This window comes from Urocitellus parryii, chromosome 5 (genome assembly GCF_045843805.1).
Source record: "Urocitellus parryii isolate mUroPar1 chromosome 5, mUroPar1.hap1, whole genome shotgun sequence".
In the NCBI taxonomy this organism is placed as follows: domain Eukaryota; kingdom Metazoa; phylum Chordata; class Mammalia; order Rodentia; family Sciuridae; genus Urocitellus; species Urocitellus parryii.
The window spans coordinates 27,077,172-27,103,820 of record NC_135535.1 but is presented as its reverse complement, the minus strand read 5'-3'; the positions used below and the strand labels follow the sequence as shown (position 1 = coordinate 27,103,820).

The window sequence follows — 26,649 nt, the reverse complement described above, 5'->3', positions numbered from 1 at the left end:
TTATATCTTCTTGTTAGATTTTCCCTTTACCAGTATGAAATGACCTTCTTTGTCTCTTTGGAGTAATTTTGGTTTGAAGTTTGCTTCATCCAATATAAGAGTAGCTACTCTTGTTAGTTTGGGGGCTCCATTCATATGGTATATCATCTTTGTATATTCTACAATGTTTGCTGATTCTTTAATTTTCAGCCTGTGGCTGTCTTTGCCTGTAAGGTTCATGTCTTGCAAGCAACATGTAATTGGGTCTTGGTTTTTAATCCATTCTTCCAGCCTAAATCTTTTAACTGGATAATTGAGACCATTTAATGTTATTATAGAGAGATGTTTATTAATTTCCTGTCATTTCAGTCTATTTCTAATGTTTAATTTTGTCCTGTTTATCATTTGCTTACCTACTCTTCAAATGAGATTTGTTCATTTGTGAACTCTGGGGCTTGTTTTTGATTTCTTCTGTGTGGAGTTTCCGTTACATAAGTTCTGTAGGACTGGGTTAGTTGTCATAAATTCTTTTTGTTTCTGCTTATCTTGGAAGGTTTTTATTTTCTCTTTCAATTTGGAGGATAGCTTTGACGGATATAGAAGTGTTGGTTGACAGTTATTTTCTTTCAGGTCTTGAATCATATCATTCCAAGGCCTCCTGGCCTTTAGATTTTGTGCTGAGAAATCATAAGTAATTCTGATTGGCTTGATACTAAAGGTAGCTGACATTTTTCTCTCAAGTCTTTTAAAATTCTATCCTTATTCTCTCTGTTAGGTGCTTTAATTTTAATGTGTTATGGAAAGGTTCTCTTTTGATCCTGTTTGTTTGGGGTTCTGAATATCTTCTGTATCTAGATGTCTATCTCATTCTCAAGCTTTTGAAACTTTTCTGTTATTAATCCCTGAAGAGTTTACCCATTTCATTAGCCTGCATCTCACAACGCACCTCAATTCCAGTGATTCTCTTCTGGGCTCTTAATGTTGTCTCAGATTTCTTGTATATTCTACAATGTTTTTTGTTTTATTTTTTTTTGGTCAAATTTTATTCTGATTGTTTCTGACATTAAATCTAATTTACATTTAAATGAGTGGATTTGGGATAAAACAGATTTCCCTCCAAAATATGGATGGGTCTAATCCAATTAGTTGAGGGCCTGACTAGAAAAAAGATGGACCTCAGAGGAAAAGCAAGGGGGACTAGTGCCAACTGCCTTTGTTTCTTTTTTGTTTTGTTTTGTTTTGTTTTATTGGTTGTTCTACAATGTTTACTGATTCTTATTTTCTTTAATGCTGTCTGAATATTCAAAGTTGGCCATTTTGTCTTCCAGCTCTGAAATTCTGTCTTCAGCATGGTCTACTCGATTTGAGAGAATTTCAATTGAACATTTTATTTGACTTATTGCGTCTTTCATTTCCAAGATTGCTATTTGATTCCTTTCCAATATCTCTGTCTCTGTATTGAATTTCTCATTCATATCCTGTACTGACTTCCTTAATCCATTCAGTTGTTTTTCTGTGTTCTCTTGGAATTCATTGATCACTTTTATAATAATTCTTTTGAATTCTTTACCTTATATTTCATCCATTTTAATATCTTTGGGGTCAGTTGCTAGTAAATTATGAACTTTATGAGGTGCTATGATTTTTTCGTATTTCTTGCGTTCCTGTGTTGTGTTTTATGCATTCATTGGGAGGGATTTCTCTTCCACTCTTATGTGTGGGCCTTTTTAGGGCACAGTCTTCACTTGCCAAAGTGCCTTAAAGTGATCTCAATTGAGACTCTCGTAGGTGGTCTCTGCAGCCTTTGTGTTGATTTTCTCTGTTTTTGCTATAGCAGTGGATATCTGTGAATGAAACCTGAGATCCACCCCTAGCCATTTCTACTTGGGACCTAGTTGTAAGTTTGGGATTTTGTCTCTTCTATACTTTGTATTAAACTGTAGCTGAGATTGAGTGCCATAACTTTGTGTGTGGAACGAAGTACACTGTCTTTTGGTTGAGTTCAGCAGTAGGGTCTCTACCCTATGAAGTTGTAGTATCCCTGTAGGTTCCCAGAACCTCACATACTAGGGGAAAACAAATGTTAGCAACAACTGATGCAAACAATATACAGCATTAAAATAATTGCCCACAATCATGTACAATGAATCAAAATGCATTCCGCTGTCATATATAACTAATTAAAATTAATTAATTAATTCTAAAAAATAATAATTACCTGGTTCACACTGTGACAGCTACAATGTTAATTGCCACTAAAAACAGAAATGGTGGGGTCAGCAGTTGCCAATAGCAAAAGCAATAAGTAACCATAAACTAGACCTGGCATTAAAGCAAACAACAGGTGTCAACTATATCACCCACAGCAATAATAACTGCAACAGCATAAATGGTGGGGGGTGGCAGGAGTTATATAAACCAGTTAGTTCTAAAAGATGGTTAAAAATACAGTTAAGTAAGAGAAAAGCAAATGGGACAGGAAGGTAGGAAAGAGTTTACAGTTTCAAAAAGTGAACAGAGAATGAAGAAGAGATACTGCAGGTGATAGTTATAAAGAAGCAGGAGAAAAAAAAATAAGAGATACAAAATAAAGGGAGAGAGAAAGAGAGAACAACAGAATTTAGCTCTTGGCAAAAGAGAGAAAGAGAAACAAAAGAAACAAAAACAAAACAAAAAATTGCAAACAAATCCTAAACCTCAAAAGACAAGGCAAGAAATAATAACCACATTTTAAAAATGAGAAAAAAGAAGCCAATATTTGTATGTATATATGTCCACGAACCAATCAGCATAGCAAGAACTCAGGCATATACATTTACACACACACACACACACACACACACACACACAAGGCAAAAGAAAGAATATTTAATGAAAAATTAGGGGATCATTTCACTGAGATGGTCAAAATAGTCAACAAGAATGGGTAGTAACCGCTTATGACCGGCTCTCTTTCTTTCCATTTCTTCTTGAGCTCTGTATGGAGAAGGGGTTTTTGACCCCGTTCTCTTTTTGTGTTGCTCTCTGACCTGCCAGTTGGACTGGCTTAACCCTGAAGCTGGATTAATTAATTGTCAGCTTGCATCTCACCAGTATGAGGTAGGATGGAGTGGAATGTACTGTCAGATGGAGTTTTGTCCCCACAGACCAGATCTACTCTCCCAGGACTGCTGCAGAATTCTGAGTAGAGTTTCTGTAGCTGGGGCTTAGGTCTAATCAGGCCTCAGGGGCTTTGTTGGATGGTGTCTGCTCTGGAGAAATTAAATCAACACACTGACTTCCTTCGGGCCTGGCAACTGCCAATCTCTGACAGGAGTCTGGATCTCAGGAACCACCTGAGAATTCCACTCATGGAGCAGAGCAGCCAATCCTTCACATAGTCAGAGGCCCATGAGCACGGCTTTCCTGGGTTTAGTCCCTGAGTTTGTTCACAGCTGCCTGTTCAGATTCCTGACCCACTGCAGCAGGTCATGTGAGTTCCCAGACTCAACGGAAAAGCAAGTTGGGCTCTCCTTTGCTTTTCTGACTTGAATTCCTCTAGGTACCATCATCTTGGTGCCTGTTTCACACACATTCTGCTATGTAACCCCCAAGGCCACATGGCAGGCACTTGCCAGGACAGTGTAGTCGTGTTTGCTCTCAAATCTCCTAGATCCTACAGCAGTAGCTGTAGCGTAGCCTCCTCAAGATGGCTGGCCTCAACTCCCACAGCCATTTGAGAAACAGAACACTTTTCAGGTATCAGTGCACGGTGAAGCTTCTGGATCAGCTAAGTTCAGGCTTCTTTCCTGATCTCAGATTTTTCTGTATTGAATTTGGTATTTCTCTCTGGGTTCTCACTCTCTCTGTGCTGAACCAGTGCTGCTACCACAGTTGCTGCAACCCTCTTGGCTCCAATTTAGCCTTTCTTCTTTGTTTAATGTACCCCAATTTCTAAGTCTCTAAAACTCTGACTGTCCAATATTGAATTTTAGTAAAATCCCTTTTATCTACCTTCCTGAGGAACAGTACTCCCAGTGCTTGAATCCTGAGCTACATAGCAGGTAGATGCAAGCTTCCTGTAGCCCGCCATCTTGAATCACCTCTCAATAAGTTCTTTAAAAGATTGTTGGAAGAGTATTAACCAGAAACTTATAGCTAGTCTGTTGTCAATTTGCGGACAGAGAAGGCAGCAGTCTTGGGGCATTGCTCCTGATGTGGGCCTGGCAAGAGAGGAGCCATGTACCCTTCCTCTTCCAGCATCCTCCAGAATGGGCATTCCAGGAAAATGGTTTTTGTCTATTTATTCTTCACTGTTTCCCAAGTATACAATGCCTGCTACATGGTAGGTACTCCATAAATGTTCAAGGAAGAACAATAAAGGAAGTAGATTGGCTAGTTAGATTTGGGCACTTTTTGTGGGGGAAATTATGTGATCTCCTTCTTGTTTTGTATATTTTGTCCTCCAAGGACTTATTGGTTTTTCTCAAGATCCTTTGACGTCTCCCATCTTTCTTATTATTTTCTGCTTATCTCTTGAATGTACCTTGGGTTTACAGGGATTTGTCTGATTATTGTCTGATCCCATTAAATAGTATTTGACTCTTGTGTGGAAAAGACAACTGATCAAGCCCAAGGAGTCACAGCACAAGGTACTGAATACACTGGTGAGACCCCCAAATGGGGTCCCTGCTCTGTGTTCCAAAGGATGTGGCTGCCATGCATCTTTCACTGGTTCACTTCCCCTTTCTGAAGCAACCACCGGATCCCAGGTTCAAGTCTGTAAACTATGTAGAAACCCCTCATTCTTTCTGTCTTCTCAATTGAATTTCCACAATCAAATGGAACATTCTAGTAGGAAGTTGAACTAGCAATTACAAACATACATTCCCCCAAATCTTCTGAAACTCCTGATGGAAAAATGTATCCCAGGTAACCAAGAGAGCTATAGTTCCATAATTGGCAGCAGAGTTGTCATTTCTCTGTTAATAACAGGAGTATTTAAAAAAAAAAAAGACCATGACTGATTCTTAATTTGCTCTTCCTGTGTAATCAACCCATAATTATAAGCAAGCACTGCAAATTGCCCTATATTTCTTGTGTAGGATAGAACATTACAATTCTTAAAATAGAATAGCTGCTACTTCTGTCACCCAACTGCTAGAGAGCGCCTGCTTAAAAAGGCAACATTTACCATCAGCTTTTACTATCAAGGATTATAGTTTCTGAGAAATAGGAATCTGAGAACCACCTGACTGATAGAAAACCATTGGGCAACATTTGTCGGAAGGGAAAAGATGAGACTGTGCCTTATTCAAATAAGATTTTGTTCCAGAGAGGGTCACATGTCACCATAGAGAAGTTGCTACCTGCCTTCCAAATGCTCTAGCCTTTTTAATTGTTCTCCCTTAAATACTGCACCTAGGAATTAAAGCCTTGTTTTAAATCCACTGTATAGAAGGAAGATTTTTAAAATGTAAGTGATCTATTAGTCATATGTCTAAAGAGGGAACTTTGAGTTATTCATCTTCAAACATTTCTGCCAAGATAAATTACTACCCCACAATTACCACTCCCGTCCACTGCCCACTGAAGGGACAATGAGCATGATGCTACTGAATCCTCTATCTTGAGGGACGGAAAGGGTCTCACCACACTTCTTTTCCACATAGGGAATGGAGACCCAAGGAAGCAACACCCTAAGGTCACACATGATATAGGTCACATCAGGAATCTAAGTCCTGAGCCCAACTACATGGCCCCAGTATTAGATTCCTGTGGTTGCTGTAACGAAGTACCACAAACCAGGTAGCTTTAAACAATAAAAATGTATCCTCTCAGTTCTGGAAGCCACAAATCTGAAATTCTAATCTAGGGAAGGACCCTTCCCTGCACCTTCACCAGGCATTCCTGAGCTTGTGAGCATGTCACATTATTAATCACTGTCCACCTGTCTTCACATGACCTTCTCTCTTTATTCTGTGCCTCTTCATTAGCTATCTCTTATAAAGACACTTGGCATTAGACTCGGAGCCTACCTGACAATCTAGAATAATCTCATCTCTTTAATGACATCTTTGACAAATAAATTCACATTCATGGGTTCTAAGGATTAAAATATTTTTCAGTGGCCACCATTCAACCTATTATACTCCTTCCTTTACTAAAGTAGTTACCATCATTATATCCGCTTTTCAAAGTATTTGTCCTTTACAATGATGGGCCATATCTCTTTCTCTTCTTCCTATTTACAAATCCCTTTGGTGTTGGTTCTTCATATTTGAATAATTTTGGATTCTGGTTCTGTCGTTCACTAAAACAATGTGTCCTTAGGCAAGTTCTTTATCCATCTTTTTTTAAAAAAATATATTTTTTTATGTGTAGTTGGACACAGTATCTTTATTTATTTTTATGTGGTGCTGAGGATGGAACCCAGTGCCTCACACATGCGAGGTGGGCGTTCTTCCATTGAGCTACAGCCCCAGCTCTTTATCTGTCTTTTTAAGCCTCGATTTCCTTTGGTCTAAAATGTGAATGAGAATGTCCACTTCTTAGGGTACTTGTGAGAAATCCATCTGACTATAATGCATGTAGGTACTTAACAAAGTGCCTAGAAAAACTGGTGCTCAGTAATTGCTGGCTGATTGTAAGAGTCATAGTCACCTAGACCAACAAAATGTATGCATTGGGCATCCATCCACTGGGGGGCACATTTCTAGCACCCAGAAACTTTCCTTGCACCAACACAACAGAGCAACTTCATTGTTGAGCGTTGACTCATGGGCTCAGGGCCTGATCAGCAGTGGGGGGAATTCCCTGGATTCTCTGCATTGTTTCTGTCCCAGCCCACACCATGGATCCTCCGGTCTGCAGCAGAGGACAGAATAAGGAGACATTCTGGTACCAGGAGGGAGACAAGATTATTCCTGCAACCATGGGACTAGTCCCTTCGGATCTGACCGGCTTGGGGCATCGCAACTCAGGGTTAGTGTTTGGGGTTTCTGAGTGGGGGTGGGCAGGCCAAGGCAGGCGTGTCAAGCCCTAGAGGGCTGCAAAGTCTAGGTGAGGCACCCAGTTATACAGCCCCAGGGATTCAGAAATTTGTCCTGAAGCAAAGAATCAAAATAGCCAAGCATCAGACCAGAAAACAACAACCAAGAAATGCATTGCTCAAAGATACTTCTTTCGTTGTGTTTTTCCAAACAAATGGAGGGCAGCATAGATTGCACTGTACTTTCATAGTGACAGTGGGTTGCCAGCCACACCCTAAATATTTTGCATTTATTATTATTTTTTATTTCCTAGTTTAATTTCCTCACGAGGAAATCAAATTTCTAAAATTTATGCTTCCTGCTGCCTTTACCCAGGACACTTCTACCCCCACGCACACACCATTTTGTTTGGGGAAGGTCGGTGAAGAGTCTGACCTCATGACAATGCTCACTTCCAGGGGATAATCAATCCAGAACCCAGGGCAATGATCCTGCCTGCACGCTGCTTTTTAAAAGGAGCAATCCTGGTATTTAGAACAGCAAAAATGAGACGTCAGTTTGGAACCAAGCATGTGTTCTCACACCTACAGGAGACCTAAATTTAAAGTCATGCTGATCTCATTACAACTATTTGCATTAATATCATTAATCCAATGATTTGAGCCACTCCATGTGACACAGATCAGGGTCTTTTTCAGGTCCCCAGAAATCTAGTTCATCACCAGGCATGGAATGCAAGAGCACGTCTTCTGCACCAATCCACGTCTCTTCATATTATAGGGGGGCAAGAATTCTTTCTAATTGTTTTCCTAGGTCTCCCTATGGTAACAGCTATGGTTCTTGATATTGTTATTAACCCTATGCCTTCTTGATGAACAAAAAAAAAAATGTTCACATCCACACAGGTTATGTTATGCCTTTCCAGGGACATCTCCACCTCCCAGAATGAGCATCACAGGGTTTTGACCACAAAGACAAAAAGCCAAGGTCATGGCTCAAAACCTGTACCAGGCAGGTCCATATGTATAAATTCAACTCCAAACCTGACCTGTGTGGTCCCAAACAGTTCCCTTATGCTAGAATTACCCAGGCTAGAGAGACATGGATAGTGGTAATTTAACCACCTATAATGGGACCTAAGGTGGGGAGGTAGGGGGGACTCAAATTATATTTGGCTTTTCTATATACATATAATTACTTATTTATGATTCAGAATACAAAACCAAATTCATTTGAAGTCTGTCAATATTTTATTCTACCAGCCAATATGTATTTACTCAACAAGCTTATTTGAATACCTGCTCTGTGTCAGATTTCATGCTCAGTGATTAGATTCTCTGATGCATAAGACCCAGTAAGAGGGCTGGGGATATAGCTCAGTTGGTATAGCCAAGGACCAGTATGAAGGTAACCATCACTGGAGCACACATTCTGCAGGAGTTTGTGCTGGAAAAGGTTGCTCACTGCTCTAAGCTTGTACAGGTTTGGTTATTGTTCCATTTACCTGACAAATGTTTTCTGAACCCTTACAAAGTTGAGGGATTTAAACCAGGAGCTAGGAGATGAGGATAATAGAGGAAATAAGACATGAATCTACAAAACCACCTTATGAAATAAATCACTTCCCATGAGGGAGGACATCAGAGGACTGCTTCATTCATTCACGTTCATCGTTTTATTCATTCACGTTCATTCATTTACAAGCATTGAGAAAAGCAGAGAAAGGAAAGTAAAACCAAATTTAAAACCCCAGAAAATGTAGATCATGGAATGAAGCTGAGCCAAATTTTATGTGTGTATTTCCCTTTTAAGCTACTTAACATAGGTACCCCACAGGCCTGCATCTCTGCATATTAAGCTTGGGAGGGTCAGAAGGGATAAAACACTCCCAAAGTACAGAGGTGTAAAACACCATTTTTGTTAGGATTTCCAAACCATTCCCTATTTCCAGAAAAAAAAATTGTCAAGTAAAAAATATCAAGAGTATCCCAGAAGGGCCTGGGTGCATGGCTTAACAATGTGCTTCTCTGGTATAAGATGAAGAGCTTCTGCAGGCAGAGGGGATCGAGGTCAGACTTAAATTGTGGATTACTCATGTTCAGTGACTGTGCACAGGAATCACAAAGATGCAGCTGAAGGTAAAAGTTAAGAGGTGATCGTGTCACTATGGACAAGATGCTGAGGGCCTGACCCAGTGGGTCCCAGAGAGAATTGGCAAAGACTCTTTGGAGCAAGCAGGAGAAAGCAGCAAACCTTCTAGTATGCCGGCAGCAGAGGATGAGGCGTTCTTTATATGTTTTGTAGAAATTTACCGGATTTAAGCTGTTTACCAATTAGAAAGTGCTCAACAATTTGTCCTACTATCAGTTTGGAAAGGTTTTTTTAGCCAAAGGCTAAACATTTGAAATAATCCTTAAAATGCAAAGGAAGGAAAGGTGTATACCAAGTTATTTATAGCCTTAAAATTAGTTTGTTCTCTGACTCTGGTGAGTTTCTAGGGTGAACCGAGTCCCAACTACTGACACCAGGGCTGGCCACAGTCCTACTGAATCAAGATCCCAAAGGTGGGGCGTGGGGATGGGTGTTTATAATAAGTTCCACGGAAGGTGCTGAAGTAAACCAGATTTTGGTCAGCAGCATGATGGGCGTGAAAGGATGTGACTAGTCCCCAACATCAGACATCTAGACAAGAAAGAAACCATGAGATCCAAGATGGCACAATTAAGAGGCAAGAGAGAAAGCACAGGCAGAAAGTTGTCACTCGGGGAAGGTCAGAACCAGGGGACTTGGTTAAAAACATGGTAGGTCTAGAGTAATAGGCAGGTAGGAAAGGGGAAGGCGCAGAGAAGAACTGCACTAAGAGACTCATAGAGTGCCAACGCATGGCTAATTGGGAGACAGGGGAGACAGGGGTGCTACAGGACAATGAACAAAATCATGACAACTAAAGGGGCAAGACAAACCTGAGCTCTCAACTTCCTGGGCAGTTCCTCAGCGTTCGTGTTGACATTTCTGTATGACTACTTCTGCTTTGGATGAGCCAAAATCTCTGTCTACATGAAGTCACCTATATTCTAGATGGTCGGTTGGTAAAAGAGAATTTCAAGATCACATCTGTCAGTGAATAGAAGGAATTGGGTCTTCTGCCCCGTAGAATAGACTAAAGAAATATCTGCATGGTCCTGATGAGGAAACGGAGAGTCTCTAGGATTCTTTGTACCAGACGAGTTCCTGGCATGGCAGACGCCCTTCCAGTTGTGTTCCTTGAATAGCACTTTGTAAATGCCCCGTGACTTTGGACCTCCTCCCCACTGTGTCTGATACTTAAACTATTTATTTTGTGAACATCCAACAGACAGAAAATTTCATGAAACAGAGTAGAGGAAAAGAGAGGCATATATATATACTTGCTAAGCTTTTCCTGCAATAGTTCCTATTTTTCTCTAAGAAAAATAACAGTGCTAGCTTCAAACAACTGGCTTTGGATTACTAGGAGTGCCAGAGGCCACCTCTACCATCCTACTCACTTCTCAGGCAGTATGCCTCATTGGCAAGACTTCTGTGTTTGATACTAGGAATTCCTCCTGGTATCCTTCCCAATCAGAGCAAATAGATATATTCATGTTAATATTTCTACATGGCCTCTGCTGGTTTGGATGAGTTAAAATTATAAATGGTCAATAAGGACCAAAGAGGTGGCCAGTAAATGTAGTCTGTGTGTGTCATTGTGACTACCCGGTGCCTGGATCCTCAAGCGGTCCTGAGACTTTCCTAGGAGGACAGATGTCAGGTGGTGAGCAGCCACATCTATGTTGACCAGAGAGGGTCTGAACAATGATCCCACCTGCACTCCAGCCCTGAGCTCTCGTCTTTCCTCTCTTAAGCACAGGTTCTATGAGCGCAGGCGCAGTTCTGTGGTGCTGAACTTACCTGGACTCGAGGTGTTTCCTGGGGACCTTCTGGTTTCTGATGGAGCTGCGGATTACCTGTGCCACCCACTGCTGCTGCTGAATCCAGGTCCCGTTCATTCAGCCTATGTTCATGATATGCCTGCTCTGAGACAGAGAATGCCCTAAGCCAGGAAGATGTTCCCAATAGTTAAAGACTTGTGAAATACGTGCACTGACCAGTTAGAACAGAAGTCTCGCCAGTTAGAACAGACCCAGGCCTGGAGGACCGGAAGCAGCTGACTCCCAGTCTTGGTTTCAGGCATTCCATTTACAGAGATGGATAAGGCATGGGTCTCCCCTCACGATGTCCTCTTGTCATCATTTATTCCAAGTTGAGGACCCAAGACAGCAGCACCAGTGACAGTGACCATTTTGGACCAGAGTGTCCTCACTGGGGGATGATGGGCAGCTTGCCAATAATTGTTACAAAGCTTATTTCCCACCCACTTCTGAACTTCAGCCTCACATTGGTCCTTTCCAACCAGAATGGTCCCAGCGGGTAGCAAAGGTGGTAGAACAGATTAGTGTCTAACAGGGAAAGGCAGCTTTAGGGCTGATTCCTCGGCTGTGAAAGAAAAGAGCAGTTGTTCAGGGTGCTTTCCTCATGGTTCTGAGGGTAAGAAAATTGAAGTCTTTGATAGCTAAAAATGAGGTCTAAAGATTGTCCATAATAGTAGCTTTAAGCTGGTTTTATTCCTAGCTGGGTGTTTTACCTAAAAATCCTGACTTCATGACAATCCAAGGTATAAAATAGATCTAGGTAAAGTTGCATTGACTAAATCTTAGAAGACCCCAAAGACTCACACCAGGCGATCCCCAGAAACCTTGGATACCTGGTAAAATAGTCGGAAAATAATCAAGCTCATTCCTTATTCACATCTGTGCAAAGTGAGACCCAAGAAGGAGAAGCAACCTAGTCACCATGTGAGCTGGTTAGTGTCCAGGGAATGGATCTAAGCCCCAGAATTCTGGTCCCCAGCTCTTTCCACCAGTCTGTATCAGTCACCTACCATGGGCAGATGTAGCCTTCCGAATGTGGAATGCAGAAGCCCCAGGAATACAGAAGAATGAACAGCTCTTCATTCTGTGTAGATCTCTTCCACAGCTACTATCTATTGTGGCACAACACATAAGGACCAACATCTATTGTCCCCTATGCTACCACACCGCAAATAACCAAACCAAGGGGAAATGGGGATGTTCAGCACCCACCCCTCCAAGGCAGAAGTAGTTCTGAACCCAGTGTATTCTTAACATAGGTTAGGACACGTTTCATGATGCTTCATAAACACTCACACTCATGCACAGCTAGAGCAGGGGTTCCCAAGGCTGGTCTTAAATCAGCAGAATCGGCATCCCCCACCCCAAGAAGTTGTGAGAAATCCAGCTTCTGGGGTACCATCCCACACATACTGAATCAGGAACTCTGAGAGTGGTGTCTGGCAATTCACTTTCTGCAAAGCTCTGGTACCAGCTGAAGTTTGAGGAACACTACAGTGAGGAGCAAGGTCATGATGGCTGTGTGATGCTTCCATTTCATACTAGCTGTTTTGTAAGTTGTGCGCCTGGGGTCATAGCAGGCACCACATAGTACAGAAGACAAGCAATGTTCTCTACCACAACCCACCAAGCCCACTCCTCAAGGTGTTTAGAATAGAAGTCTCATGTTCCAAGTTCACAGTCTATGGCAGGGTCTCTCAAGCCTGGATGCACATATGTGCCACCTTCAGATACTATTAAAGTAGCTTAATTCAGCAAAGATAATATTTAAGATAGATAATGAAAGATTGTGGTTTTAATAAAGACTCATTCAAACCTTTTTCTGAATATTTATGAAGTATTCAGAATTATTTTCAAAATTAGAAAAAAAAGAGGAGAGAAATTTGCCAAGGATCCCAAATATTGCATTTCAAATTGCATAATTTACCACTAGTCATTTGAGGGCTAAGTATAGAGAATCTCATTTGTCCCTACAGGAAATTTTACCTACTCTCCCATTTATAAAGATCAATAATGTGGTCATAATAAATGAGAGGATACTCAGCTGGGCTGATTAGGTCTCATCCAAGGTTACAGTAGAGCAGGTCCCTTAAGCACATCCTATGAGTGAATGTTGTAATTACTTCTGTTTGATTGAACATTCAAAAGACACCCGCAGTGAACCAGACTTCTGAAAGACAGACCTATACGACTTCTATTTTCTATACCGAGTGGTCAGAACATCCTATAAATCTAAGAGGGAATTTCCAGCTTTTTTTTTTTTTTCTGAGCAGCAGAAATAACATAAAAACCAAAAGATCAGAAAAGGATCAAAAGATCTTTATTACCTGGTCACCAAAAGAATGTGTGACTGAACAATGACTCTCTTCTCATCCCAAAGCCACTCCTAAAGATGATTTGGATGGTGACCAATGGCAACAAGACAACATATAAAGATTGGTGATGTCATGTTGATGTCCCCTATCTCAGGAATTCTCATTTAATGGCATCTGGGGATTCCTGAGTTGATAGAAACTGAGTCTCAAGTTTGGTCAGGTGATTGAAGTCTGTGTGGTGGAATATGGCATAAGAATGAGGGCCCAGCCCTTTCAGCCCAAAAGCATTATGATTCTCTAATAATTACTCAACATCTTTGTGTGTATGTGTGTGGTGCTAAGGATTGAACCCAGGGCCTTATATAATCGAGGCAAGCACTCTACCTACTGAGCTATTTCCCCAGCCCATTACTCAACAACTTTATTACAGTTCATAGATTTCTCCCCAAGTGATAATGGAAAGGAATCTAAACAATACCCTAGTAAAGACCTGCATGAGCCAGGTGTGTGACCTGTAATCCTAACAGCTCTGGGAGGCTGAAGCAGGAGGATCGTGAGTTCAAAGCCAGCATTAGCAACTTAGCGAGGCCCTAAGCAACAGCTCAGAGAAAACCTGTCTCTAAATAAAATGCTAAGTAGGGCTGGGAATGTGGCTCAGTGGTTAAGCACCCCTGGGCTCAATTCCTGGTACCTGCATGATTCATCTTTAGGCAGCAGAACCAGGTCAGACACTGCATCATTCACTCCTTTGCAAAAATATAAATATTCATTCTATGTATTTTCAAAAGAATGAAAGCAGGATGAATTCTGTTTGGCTTATTTTCAAAAAGGAAGCTTCACGAAGCACTGCAAGGATCTGTCACCAGTTGCTCTGAGTTACAACATGTTTGCTTTTATTTCACCCACCAGAATCCAAGAAACCAAGATGGCCTTTCTCCAAAAGAGGAGTGGTAAGTGTCTCACGTTGTCATTTTTTGTTTTTAATTAAGCCTCCTGTAGCTAAGAAAGTAAGAAACGGCTGAAGAGTCTTTTTATTCTGCTTTCTCTCTGCCTAAAAGCAGATGGCACATGAAATGTAAATGATATCATCACATCCACAGTATTGGCGATAGAACATGCCAAATGGTGTCATTTTTGTGCAGCAAAACAGTGCTAATTGCCAGCAGTTAATGAGTTCTGCAAAGACGTGAAGCAGCTCTAACATGGTGATGCTTCACAACACGGAATTTATACCCTGGTATGACTGAGGATGCACACACACCCCCGTCCCCCTGTGAAGTAGAACTTACATGAGTGTGTGCCCTGGGTTGCAGGCAGCGCCGTATATATACTGGGAACATTAAAAAATTCATGAGGTATTACAGAAACCGATTCCACAAATACACTTCTATTTCTGGGAGAGTCTGTTGGATTCATCCTAGTGGGTTTTTAAATTTGTTCTTGGTTCCGTCAATTATTGAAGAGTAATAAATCTGAATCAGCAGTCCCCGAGTCCTTAGGGCCTAGGAAAAGTCAAGCCTTTCCTGGCAGGCCGTGGGTAGAGGGGGGAGTGTTCATGATCATGACTGCACCCCAGCTCCTGTTTTCTGGAGAAAGGGAAAAGACTGGTGTTGGCCTCTGGCAGTACCAGTTTTGAGACCTGTATATGGCAGCCGACAGCTGGGAGGCCTTATGGGAAGTCACTGTGCCTTGTTCTGTTAAAAACCTGCCCGCATGGCCTCTCCAGTCAATCTATCACCGGTTGCTGACATCTGCAGTGGTTCTATGGACACATGTTGTCTTGACATGCCTTTTAATTCCAGTAGCTAAATTGAAATCCCCCTGTGGTTTCAATCCCAGCTGCTTTACTTCCTGACCCAGGACCTTGGCCCATTGATACACTTTCCTCAGCTTCAGGTTTTTTCCCCCCCATAAAAGGTGGAAAGTCACAATGCCAGCCCCACAGAGTGGTTGGGATAAGGGAATCGTGACATACATGGAGCATCCCCCAGAGCTGAGCACTCGTAAGCAATCAAGAGTGGCCCTAGTAGTAATAGTAGTATTTTTAATTAGAGTTTGGAAAACTACTTTCCCACCAACTGGCTGGGCCGATGAGATGAGCTGGGTGCAGAGGTGCTGGCTGCAACATTAAGCTAAGAAAACGACGACGAAGAAACCACACAACACACAGACATGAGTTTCTCAGGTCGAGGGTGGGACTGCTCTGTGACCTCAAGGGTCCTCTTCCTTGCTGGAAGGCAAGAGAGAAGTGTCCCCAGGACCCCTCTATTTATTAGGGAAAAGACATTCCATAGAATATTCCACCCAAATAAGGCAGGAAATAGAATTTCAGAAAGGGGTTGCCCAATCCCTTTGGGTAACGCTCAAGCCCAGGGCTGAAGCCCTTCCTTGCCAAGCCAAGGTAAGGCCCACTTGCTTCGCACCCTATGTGGCCTGCGATGCCAGTTCAGTACCTTCATCACTCGGGGCTGAGGAGGGTGCTTTGCTCGTGCGCAGGACAGCCCCCGACACGACCTATTTTCACAGTCAGATTTATGATGGACTTTCACATGATTGTTTTTCAGAAATAAAAATGTTCATACAAAATGTGATCTGAATATTGCAATTTGCAAATCATAACCTGTCGATAACGGGGTGACACCGTTGTCACTGAGGCTGTTGTCTTCAGCCACTCAGGGATGTGCTCCATTTCCTGGTAGGTCTGAGACAGGGCAGCCTCTCCTGAGCACCTTCCTGGTGTGAACGGAGGCAGGGCTGGTCACTAGTCGGGTCTGAGGTTCCAGAAGGGGGTCACTTCCCCGTGGCTCTCCTGAGGGCACCTCAAGGTCAAGGAAGCTCCAGGAGACATGTTCCTTCAGAAGCAAAGACCTTGGCCCAGGCAGGATGTCCTAAAGCTGTTGAGATCAGGCCCTTCTTTCCCCATAAAGAAGCAGCATGTCCCTATGTGTATTGAGTGACTGTTATGCGCCAAGTACTAGGCCATAGACATCTAAGATGCCAGTTGAGAAGGTCAGGCCTGATATGTAAATTGGGGATGCTAAGTGGTTTGCATTCTGGGGTGGGGGGGGCAGTAATGGAGAGACACTAAAAAAGAAGATTCAGGTCCCTTATATGAAATGGCATGGCATTTGCGTATAACCTAAGCACATCTTCCCGTACACTTTAAATCATCTCTATTATTTATAATACCCAATATTATGTAAATGCTATGTAGATATTTGCTATACTGCATCATTCAGGGAATAATGACCAGAAAATGTCTGCACGTGTTTGGAACAGACAGTTTTTCTTTGAATATTTTTGGTCAGTGATTAGCTGAATCCATGAATGTGGAACCTGTGGAAACAGAGGGCTGACTTGTGAAATGACAAAATGTCTTTGATAAAGGTTCTCAGCAAGGAAGGAAAGTTCATTGCTCGAAGCCCCATTTCCATATGGACACAATATCTGTTTCCCTTAAAATCAATACGTCTCTTTCCTTTCTTCATCCTCTGAGCCTTATCAAGTGATTCATATCCTAATGAAGGATAATCCACATCAATATTGCACACTTCTTTTACAGATTTTTCCTTTTCTTACCTGCCTGTCTTCCCTCCTTCCTTTCTTCCTATCAATAAAAAAATATTAGTAATAAAGCTAAAGTAAGGCTACCACATTACCAGGCCACCAGGCACTATTTCTATTTACATATATCCTTGTCTGTTCACGTCTGGTTTTACATACATGCACTCAGATTCTCACAACAATCCAACAAGGTAGGTAACATTCTTACCCGCTTTTCACAAATGGGGAAACAGGTTCAGAGAGGTTGAATAATTTGCCTGAGGTCATAAAGCTTATACCTGAAAACAGAGCTTTGTCTCTAGCCATCTCAGGCAGTCTGGCTCTCAGTCTGTTCTATCCCTGACATCATAGCACTCCTCTAACTGTGGGGGGTCTCCATCACCAGACCTGAACACTCCTTCCTCCTTTATGTCATCAGAACTCTTAAAGATCCTGTCTGTCCTCACTGAATCAATGTCACTCTTTGCAAACTATTCTTAAAATGTAGCTACTCTGTCTTAACCTTCCGTTTCCCTCTAGTTCCATGTCACCAGTGTCTACCGCAAGTTCACATCCCAATTACCTGTTAGGGACTAAATTTGAGAACCCAGAATCTACCTTGGTTTCTCACTTTTGTCCGTCCTCCATATCCTCTCAAATGCTCTCCCGGTGCTTCTCTTCTCCTAGCTACGGCTGCCATAGAAGAAGCAGCAAGGAGCTAGGTGAGTCTGTGACTTTAAAAAGTTACTGTGTCCACGGGAAGAAGCTTCTCCTTCCCTCTCCCTGGCATAGCCACCACCGGGCTTTGACCAGGAGGTTTGGTCAAACCCATGGCAAGCCACAGCGAGTGCTCTTCAGGGAACAGAGCTCGCGCCCACTTCCCCACAACTCCAAGGCTGCTCCCATTGTCTCAATTTCTGTCTTTTCCAACTGGCTGCTGATTTTTTTTTTTTTTATTGCCACAACACACAGTCGCTATGGTTTCAGACATCAACAAAAGGCATATGTCTCAATTGCTGTAGGAGGTCCCCAACTGGCTCCAAGATTCCTTTGCTACTGTGGAGGCTAAAGAATCTACAATAGATTTCCTCAGTCTGTGCTCCGACCCCACCTGAGAAACCAGCCACAGGCTTCAGCACACTCTGAACCCATCCCAGGGTCCCCTCTCAGCCCCACAGCAGCAGAGAGCCTTCTCATGTCCTTAACGTTGATTCCTTTGCACCAAATTCTTCAGATCCCTGCCAGCATCCTGCACCCAGAGGCAAGAGAGCAAGCTGAGAAATTATTTGTGATAAACACGCCACTGAAATGCAGCCAAGTTGGCTTCAGAAAGCCCTATACACAGTTATGTGATAGTTTCTTCCTAGTTTGAATGATAACACAAACTGCTTATGTGGGCAGTTTCTGCTGTTGCAATAGAATACTGAATCAAGGAAATGCTCTTAACAGATCACCTTTAAAACTCAAGTTATACCGACATGTGTAGAATATTTCATTCATCAATGACCGAATACACTTTCTTCTCAGCAGCAGGTGGATCCTTCTCTAATATAGAAGTTATTGTGTTATGTAAGCTGTCACAGATGTTGGAATACAATTGCAATATTCCCTTAGTCTATTTTCAGCATCTGTAGGGTTATTTTGATAGCTCCCTTTCCATCCATATTCATTTTTGTGTTCTTGCTTTTTCCTTGATTAGGCTTGTTTGATCTTTATTAAAGTTTAGCTGTGTTATTTCTTCTCTATTTCATATATGTTGGCTCCTACTCTTATTTTTTTCCTTCCTACTACATAATTTGAAAATAATTTGATTATGATTCTAATTTTTTTATGATACAAGTACTTTAAGTTATAAATGTTCATCTGAGTACTGTTTCATCCCACAGATCCTGATACTGTAAGCTTTTATCACTTAGTTCAAAGCACTTTTTATTTACTTCTCTTGGGCTTTTTTCCTTGACCTCTGAGATATTTATAAGTGCTCCATTTAATTTTGAAATAGATGATGTAAGGGGGGCTTCTATATATCCTAAGGTGATTGATTTTTAACATAATAAATTATACAGGAAACAGTTCATGTAATTTCAAATTTAAAAAAAAAGTAATGGCAATGCTTTTTACGTTGATGGTATTGGTTACATATGTGTCAAAACTGATTAAATTATATACTTCAAATATGTGCATTTTACTCTATTTCAATTTTACCTATATAAAGCTATGAAAAAGAAAAATAAAAAGTTATAGAAAGACATGTAAATATGACACCCCTTAAAGTTAATTATGAATATAATCAAAAAATGATTATCTGATGGTGGGGATTATGAGTAGCCTTAATTTTTATTGTGTTTTTGCTTTTCAAATTTTCTTTGCAATAATCACATTATCTTTGTAGTCAGGTTTTTTTTATTTATAGTTGGACATAGTACCTTTATTTTATTTATTTATTTTATATGGTACTGAGGATCAAACCCAGCGCCTCGCATGTTCTAGGTGAGTGCTCTACCACTGAACCACAACCCCAGCCCTGAAGTCAGATTTCTAAAACAAGAATAAAGACTGTGTAATGCAGCCACATCAATGTTAATGGCAGCTCAATTAACAATAGCTAAGCTATGGAACCAACCTAGGTGCGTTTCAATGGATGAATAGATAAAGAAATTATGCTACATATACACAATGGAATATTATTTAGCCATAAAGAAGAATGAAATTATGGCATTTTCCAGTAAATGGATGGAACTGTAGACTCTCATCCTAATTGAAATAAGCCAATCCCCCCCCAAAAAAAACTAAAGCCAAATGTTCTTTCTGATATGTGTGTGCTAACTCAAAATAAGTGAGGAGGAGGGAAGAATAGAAGTTCATTGGATTAGACAAAAGAGAATGAAGGGAAGGGAGGGGAATAGGAATAAGAAAGACATTAGAATGAACACTTTCCTGTGTTCATATATGAATACATGACCAGTGTAACTCCGCATGATGTAAAACCACAAGAATGGGAAGTTATACTCCACGATGTACGATATGTCAAAATACATTCTACTGTCATGTACCTCTAAAAAGAACAAATTAAAAAAGAATAAAAACTAAAACAGCATAAAGTGGGCAGCTCCATTTTAAGGAAACTAGCATTTTTCCTGTTCTGGAGTTCTTTAGCACAGAATCATCGTGTTGGCCAAGTCCATTTAACACTGTGAGTTTTATTTAGTCAGATGCCAACTGAGGGGTTGAACTGACAGGCCAGAAGCACTTTCTTATGCAAATGTCCTACAGTCCAGAGTCCAGAAAGTTGAAATTGTGAAGGACAGGTATCAACCAGAGGTGGGCACTAGACTTGGGTCCCTCTGTTGATTCTAAGACCATTCCTTGCTCTTTTTCCCAGTAGTGAGAGGAGAGATTTACAATAGACAATTCTCATGAGCCTCTGCCACCAGCTCCTCCATGGTCCTAGGAATCTGACTATAGCTCAGAAAGGGAATAGGAGTAAGAAAGATGGTGGAATGAGATGGTCATCATTACCCTAAGTACATGAAAGAAGACACGAGGATGTGATTTTACTTTGTGTTCAACCAGACATATGAAATATTGTGCTCTATCTGTGCAATATGAATTGTAATGCATTCTGTTGTCATATATAACAAAGCAAAATTTTTTTTAAAAAAAGGCATCGGAAGTCTTCATGCCTAAACATGGCTGGGTCTGTTAGTGGTTTAGTTGTTCTCACAAACATCAGAGAATCAACTAAAGTTGCTGAAGCTACCAATACCATGTCCTTTAGAATTCACATTTTATTTTATTTTATTTTTGTAGAAAACAATATTTAATGACACACATAAAATGATTTTAAAAGTCATAAACATGAATAATCATCTACTGAGTCAAAAACCAAAATGACGTGGTTACGTTTCTAGAAAAATATCAAATTTCAAAAAAATACCGGATGCTGAAGTTGGTACCCAATAAAACAGAAATAGGAAAGAAACAGAAACTTGAAAAGATAATGACCACAAAATAAATTGAAATTATACTTAAACTCCTTCTAAGTACTAGGCTAACAAAGAAGAATGAAATTATGTCATTTGCAGGAAAATGGGTGGAACTTGAAAACATTTTGTTAAGTTAAATAAGCCAAACTCAGAAAGTCAAGGATCATATGTTTTCTCTCATATGTGGAAACTACAGTGTGAAAAGGAAAAGAAAGGTGTTGGGGGGAATCTCATTAAAATCATAGGGAAACCAGTAGAGTAGAGAACATTGAGGAAAGAGAATTCACATTTGAAAACCCTGTTTCTATTCCTCTTTAAGCAGAGCAAAGACAAACACAAGCTGGTCGCCGAGCTGCAAAACTGCCTGTCCTCCGTGAAGATCACAGACTTCAGGGGCTACGAGTTCTGCCGCTTTAAGGTAGGGTGCACGCCACTTACCAAGTGGCACAGCTTTTCCTTTGTCTTTTCTTGGTCATTATTTTAAGTTGTCAAAGTACGGCTGGCACAGGGGAGGAGCCCAGGGCTGGGCAGGACACTGAGACCTGGGGAAAGTCACTCTATCTGCCATCAGGTCATGGGAATGAGAGCCTCTGGCAGGTCATGAAGCCCTAAGGAAGAATTAAGGCAGCCAAGCACCGCACAATGATGTGTTGGTCAATAGCAGGCCACACCTCTGGGGGTCTCCTCAGGAGGGCCTAGTGACATCGTCAACCCTTAGTCTGTGCAAGTACAAGCTGAGGTTCACACAGCTACAGAATCAGCCAACAGCACACTTCCCAGAACATCTCCTGTCCTTAAGGGACAAATAACTCTAGCTGTATCAACGGTTTGCCCCTCTTGGCCTCAGAATCTCCTTTGCAAAGTTAGTTGTTTAGGATAAATCAATTTCTAAGGTCTCGTCGAGTCTTAAAACTCTCATTTCTCAATTCTTCAGTAGTTAATTTCAATGAGCTTTGCCAGCAGAACCTGGAATCAGGCTTCTCAGATCTTGGAGGTTGTAAAACACCGGACTTGTAAAATTCTCATGCAACATTCCAAGCAATGTCAGCTTGAATTTTTCTGCTTTTGAAACTCCCATGCTTTGTGTCAGGAGAACTGGCTTCTTCCAGCCACAAGGAGAAGCTGTGGTTTGTAGCTTGAGGAGCCACTGCCAACAGGGACACGGGGGGCCTGCAGGGTCCCTACCACACTGCAAGGAAAGCAGACGGCAGGCAGGTCAACCACGGGGGGCGGAATGTGTTGTTCTCTCTTTTCTCCCCACGTACAGGATAAGACCTGGAACGAAGTCATGGAAACACGTCAGAAACTCCCCCCTGATGGATCAGACTTGGGAAAGCAGCAAGAGGCTGTGTGGGAACTCTTCACGAGTGAATGCACTTATTTCTTGGACCATTTATTGGTTCTTAAGATGGTAACACAGGCTTTCATTTTTATAATACATGAAAAATATCAATTTGGTTCTTTGGGAATTCACTTATCTCTTCCATGCTAAAAAAAATAAAATAAAATAAAAGCAAGTCAAGAGATTTTTTCCCTCCCTTTCTCAGGATTTTGAAGAACATTTTCTTCATGGTTCATTTTTGTTTAGCTACTACTTAGTTGTCTCTCCATTCTTTTCTTGAACCCATCTTTTCAGGATGGAGGGAGACCTAATAAATCACCCCCAGCTCCCCATCTACGATCCACATCTCACCTGTGTTCACACATCCTTAAATCCAGGAGCTCACAGCTACCATCAAGGCAGCCTATCCCATCTTTCGTGGCTTCCTGGCCCAGAGCTCTTGCTTCCTCCCAAACAAGTGCCAGGTGAATGCTCTGGTCAGCTGCAGGGCACAGTCGCAGATTTCCAGAGCTGTCATCCGCTTGTAACGTAGTGCCATCAGAATACACAGTACCATCGTGATATCCTCTGTGTGAATGGGCGCTGGATGTGATCTAGGGGGGACTCAGAGCAGAGAATTCCTTATAGAAGAACCATAGAGCAAGGAGAAAAGGGAGCAGCTTTCTTCCAAGACCGTAGGACAAGAGAGGCCATGTGACTACCAAGGTTGCCTCTGCTCACAGCAAAAAAAGCACTATCATGGGAGACCTGAGTTCAAACCCTGAATTTGCCTTTGAACTCTCAGGTAACTGCTGAAAAGTCTAGTCCTCCATACCCTAAACCAGAGGTTGGCAGACATTTATAGTAAAGATCCTTATCTTAGCCCGTTTTTGTGTTGCTGTAACACAATCTCACTGGGTGATCTGTCAAGGAAAAGAAATGAATGTATTTGGCTCATGCTTCTGGAGGTTGGGATACAAGATAAGGAAATGCATCTGGTCAGGGCTTTCTTGATGCCTTATAAAATGACAGAAGGCATCATATGGCAAGAGAGGTCATAAAGAGGGAAACTCACTGTCATAACAACTTTGTGATAATGAACCTTCTCCTGGTTAGCAACACTAATCCATTCATGGCAGCAGAGCCCTGGTAACCTCTCCTTGGGGCCCACGTCGGAACACTGTTGCATTGGGGATTAAGTTCCCAGCACATGAATTTCAGGGAACACATTGAAACCAGAACAATCCAAATAGTAGATATTTCAGCCTTTGCAGACCACATGGTGTTTGTTTTAACTACTCAATTCTGCCATCACCGTGCAAAAACGGCACAGATAATATGTCAAGGAATATTCACGACCGACAGGATCACAGTACCACATACTTCACAAAAGCAGGTGGCAGTGCAGATTTACAGCCTGCAGGCAATAGTTTGATGATCCCTGAGTTAAGCTATAAAAAGGGAGTGACTATGCCACCTCTAGCTATGCACTAAATCATGGTGGTGATCAAAGTGTTTCCTTTGAAATCTGTTAAGTGCTACGTGCGAGTGTCAGTTGTTTTTTTTATCAGTAAGATTTATTGACAGTCACTGCACTAAGTACCTTACTTAGCAAAATTTAAACCACAAACTGAAACTCAGAGTCCATATTGGTTAGGATGCTTATAGGAAAAGGTAACAGAGAACTAGCTTTAATCATACAGGATTTTACTGGCTCCTGTGCCTGTGAAGTTCAGAGGTGGGAGAGAATTCAAGAGTGGGTGATCAAAGAACTCAAAACCAGGGACAACATTTCTTTTCATCTTTCATTCCCACCTTCTGTGGCATCAGCCTCCTCCCATGACTGGCTTCTCTTAGTCACAAAAATGGCTGCTGACCTTGAACTCATGAAGAGAGAGAGAGAGAGGAAGAGGAAGCAGGTAAAGAGAGAGATCTTCTTGCATGGATGGCCTGAATCTTGAGATCCATACTGATTGGACAGCGTAGATCAGGTGCTCACCACTAAACCCACTACTCTAGCTAGATAAGGAAGGGATGCTAATTGACCTAGGGTAATCCAGGCCCACCCCTTGGGAGTATGATGTGGCATGTGTGCTCCCTGGGGAGGAGAAGATACTGAGGTAAAAATTAGGCTGCGGTTAGGGAAAGGCACCCCAACCCCATGGTAACCAGCAAATGATCTCGGCAGAGCTTTAACCCCTGAGCAACGCACCTCCCTTATCCTACTAAATAGCACAAAAATTTCCATCCCACTGTAAGCTGCCCAACTTTCCAAACTGTCATTTTTTGGCTTAAGAAAATGCATATTTTCATCAGACACCATGGTGCAGACCTATAATCCCAGCAAAGGAGGAGGCTGAAATAGGAGGATCCCAAGATCAAAACCAGCCTCAGCCATCTTAGCAAGACCTTGTCTCAAAATAAAAAATAAATAAATAAATAAATAAAGAAGTTGAGGACACAGATTAGTGGTAAAGCACCCCCAGGTTTAATCCCCAATATTTTTAAAAAAAGGTGTATTTTCAAATGCCCCAGAGTATTTAAATATCTATGTACTATGTACATCCCTTTTCACAATCAACCAATCAACAGGTTTCCCAAAGTTGCTTATGAATTGAAAATTTGTAACTCAAATGGTAAAATAAATACACTGGAGAACTCAGTATTTCTTAAAAATGGAAAAATGTTCTGTAAAGCAATGAATCTTTTTTTAAAGCAGAAAGAATATTTCTTTTAAATTGTCCTAGTTGAGCTATGATAATGAATTCAATTTTTTTTTGTTGTTGTTGTTGTTGTTTTACAATTAACTGTTTTAAATGTTTGGACACTGACAGGTTTCCAGATACCAGTATTATAAGGATTGGGGAAGTTGTAAATCAGTGGTAATGAACATGTGGCCTTCGGACCAGCTACATCCCAATCACCTGGGAACTTGTTAGATGCATATTCTCAGATTCATCACAGGCCTACTAAATCAGGAACTCTGGGGGTGAAGGTCTGGTTTAACAAGACCTTCAAGCAAGTCTCATCCATGTTCAAAAACCACACACTGGCCAGGCATGATGGCAAATGCCTATAATCCCAGCAGCTCGGGAGGCTGAGGCAGGAGGACCACAGGTTAAAAGCCAGGCTCATCAATTTAGTGTTTTACTTTGCTGCTTCTCCTCCATGTGTGTGCAACTTAGTGAGACCCAGGATCAAAAAAAATTAAAAGGGTTGGGGTTAAGTTCTCTTGGGTTCAATCCCTATTACCACCACCTTGACCCCCAGAAAAAAGAACCCTCTACACTGCACTAATGAAATGTTGGGGGATGGGAACTAGAGAAGGTTAACCATCTCCTGTCCCATCTTTTCACCCTTAGAATTCTTTGTCCCCTCGAAGGTGGCCCATCCTATATATCCACAGTATTCCTTGCCCATTAGCTGTTCTCTCTTCAGTTTGTAGAACGAGCAGCTTATCTGTGAGGATGAAGGTTCTCCTTCCTTCCCTTGCTGTCTAGTTTCTCTGTCATGTGAAAGCATCAAATCAAGTAATAATAACCCAGACTCCCTTCATGTGTTCATGAATATTTGATACCTTGATCCAACTCAAAACGTTCTACCATTTTTCAGCTTTTCACTCACTAATTTTCCATTTCTAATTCCGTGAAAATAAAGAACATTGGAGTTTTGGCAGAGGAAAGAATAACTGAGAACACAGAAGGAGAGTTGTTTTGTTCTCCAGTCAGGGCTGTTGGCAAGAGGGTAGCCTCTGGGACTCCTTGGCCCCAGGAAGCAGCAAGCCCATTTGGACTGATCATGTTCCACCGACATGTTCTCAGGCCTCACACGAGGAGCAACATCGCACTGAAGAGCACATCTCCCGTGTGTTCTGTGAAGCTTAAATGTCATGATTTGTATGGAGGGTAATTCTTCAGCCTTGGGAATACTGATATTTACATTGTTCTGTAAGGTTATACCCAGAAGGTTTATATTTAAAGTTCTTGCAAAGGGCATGCTTCAAAATTTAAAAACAAAAAGTAATATACATTTATTTTTTTGAAGATCTTTATGAATACATTAAAATATCTGCAAATTCATGAATATCTCCTGGATGTGGATCTATGGAGACTTTTTGCAAACCTGGAGGAGTTAACTCAGGTGAGTCAAAGTAGGAAGTAGGGATGTGTTAAAATTCACCAGATGATCTTGAAAATTTATTCATGGTGCATCCACAGGACTTGTATTCCTTAATGGACATTGAATATGCTTTATTACATCTTCTATCCCCACATAATCTGATGATTAGAAGTTCAGATTTATAAGAATGGCTCAACATCCACCAACATTTTCCAAGAGATTGTACATATTCCTTAACCCTCACTTTTTATTTTTCCACAACTATTTAAGAAAGTAGAAATATTCCTAAGATCTCCATCATCTTTATAAATGTTAATTTTTTGAGCGAAGATCCTTTACTCACATATATTATAAGTGAACAGTATCTTTCAAAAAGGAGGATAGAGAGATAGCAAAAAGGATTTATTTTTAAAGACTTATAATATGTATATAATATGTTATATACATAAGTCTTTAAAAATAAAT

General features: G+C 41.2%; 1 protein-coding gene across 1 annotated transcript in view; it reads left to right on the top strand.

Moving 5' to 3' along the window:
- Positions 1 to 26,649, top strand: part of Plekhg7 (pleckstrin homology and RhoGEF domain containing G7) — a 63,109-nt gene that overhangs the window by 8,135 nt on the left and 28,325 nt on the right. Inside the window, exons 3-7 of the mRNA XM_077799041.1 lie at positions 10,840 to 10,967; positions 14,125 to 14,165; positions 21,067 to 21,162; positions 22,012 to 22,155; positions 26,110 to 26,205. Of these exons, the coding sequence (XP_077655167.1) occupies positions 10,840 to 10,967; positions 14,125 to 14,165; positions 21,067 to 21,162; positions 22,012 to 22,155; positions 26,110 to 26,205 (505 nt within the window). The remainder of the gene's footprint in view (positions 1 to 10,839; positions 10,968 to 14,124; positions 14,166 to 21,066; positions 21,163 to 22,011; positions 22,156 to 26,109; positions 26,206 to 26,649) is intronic.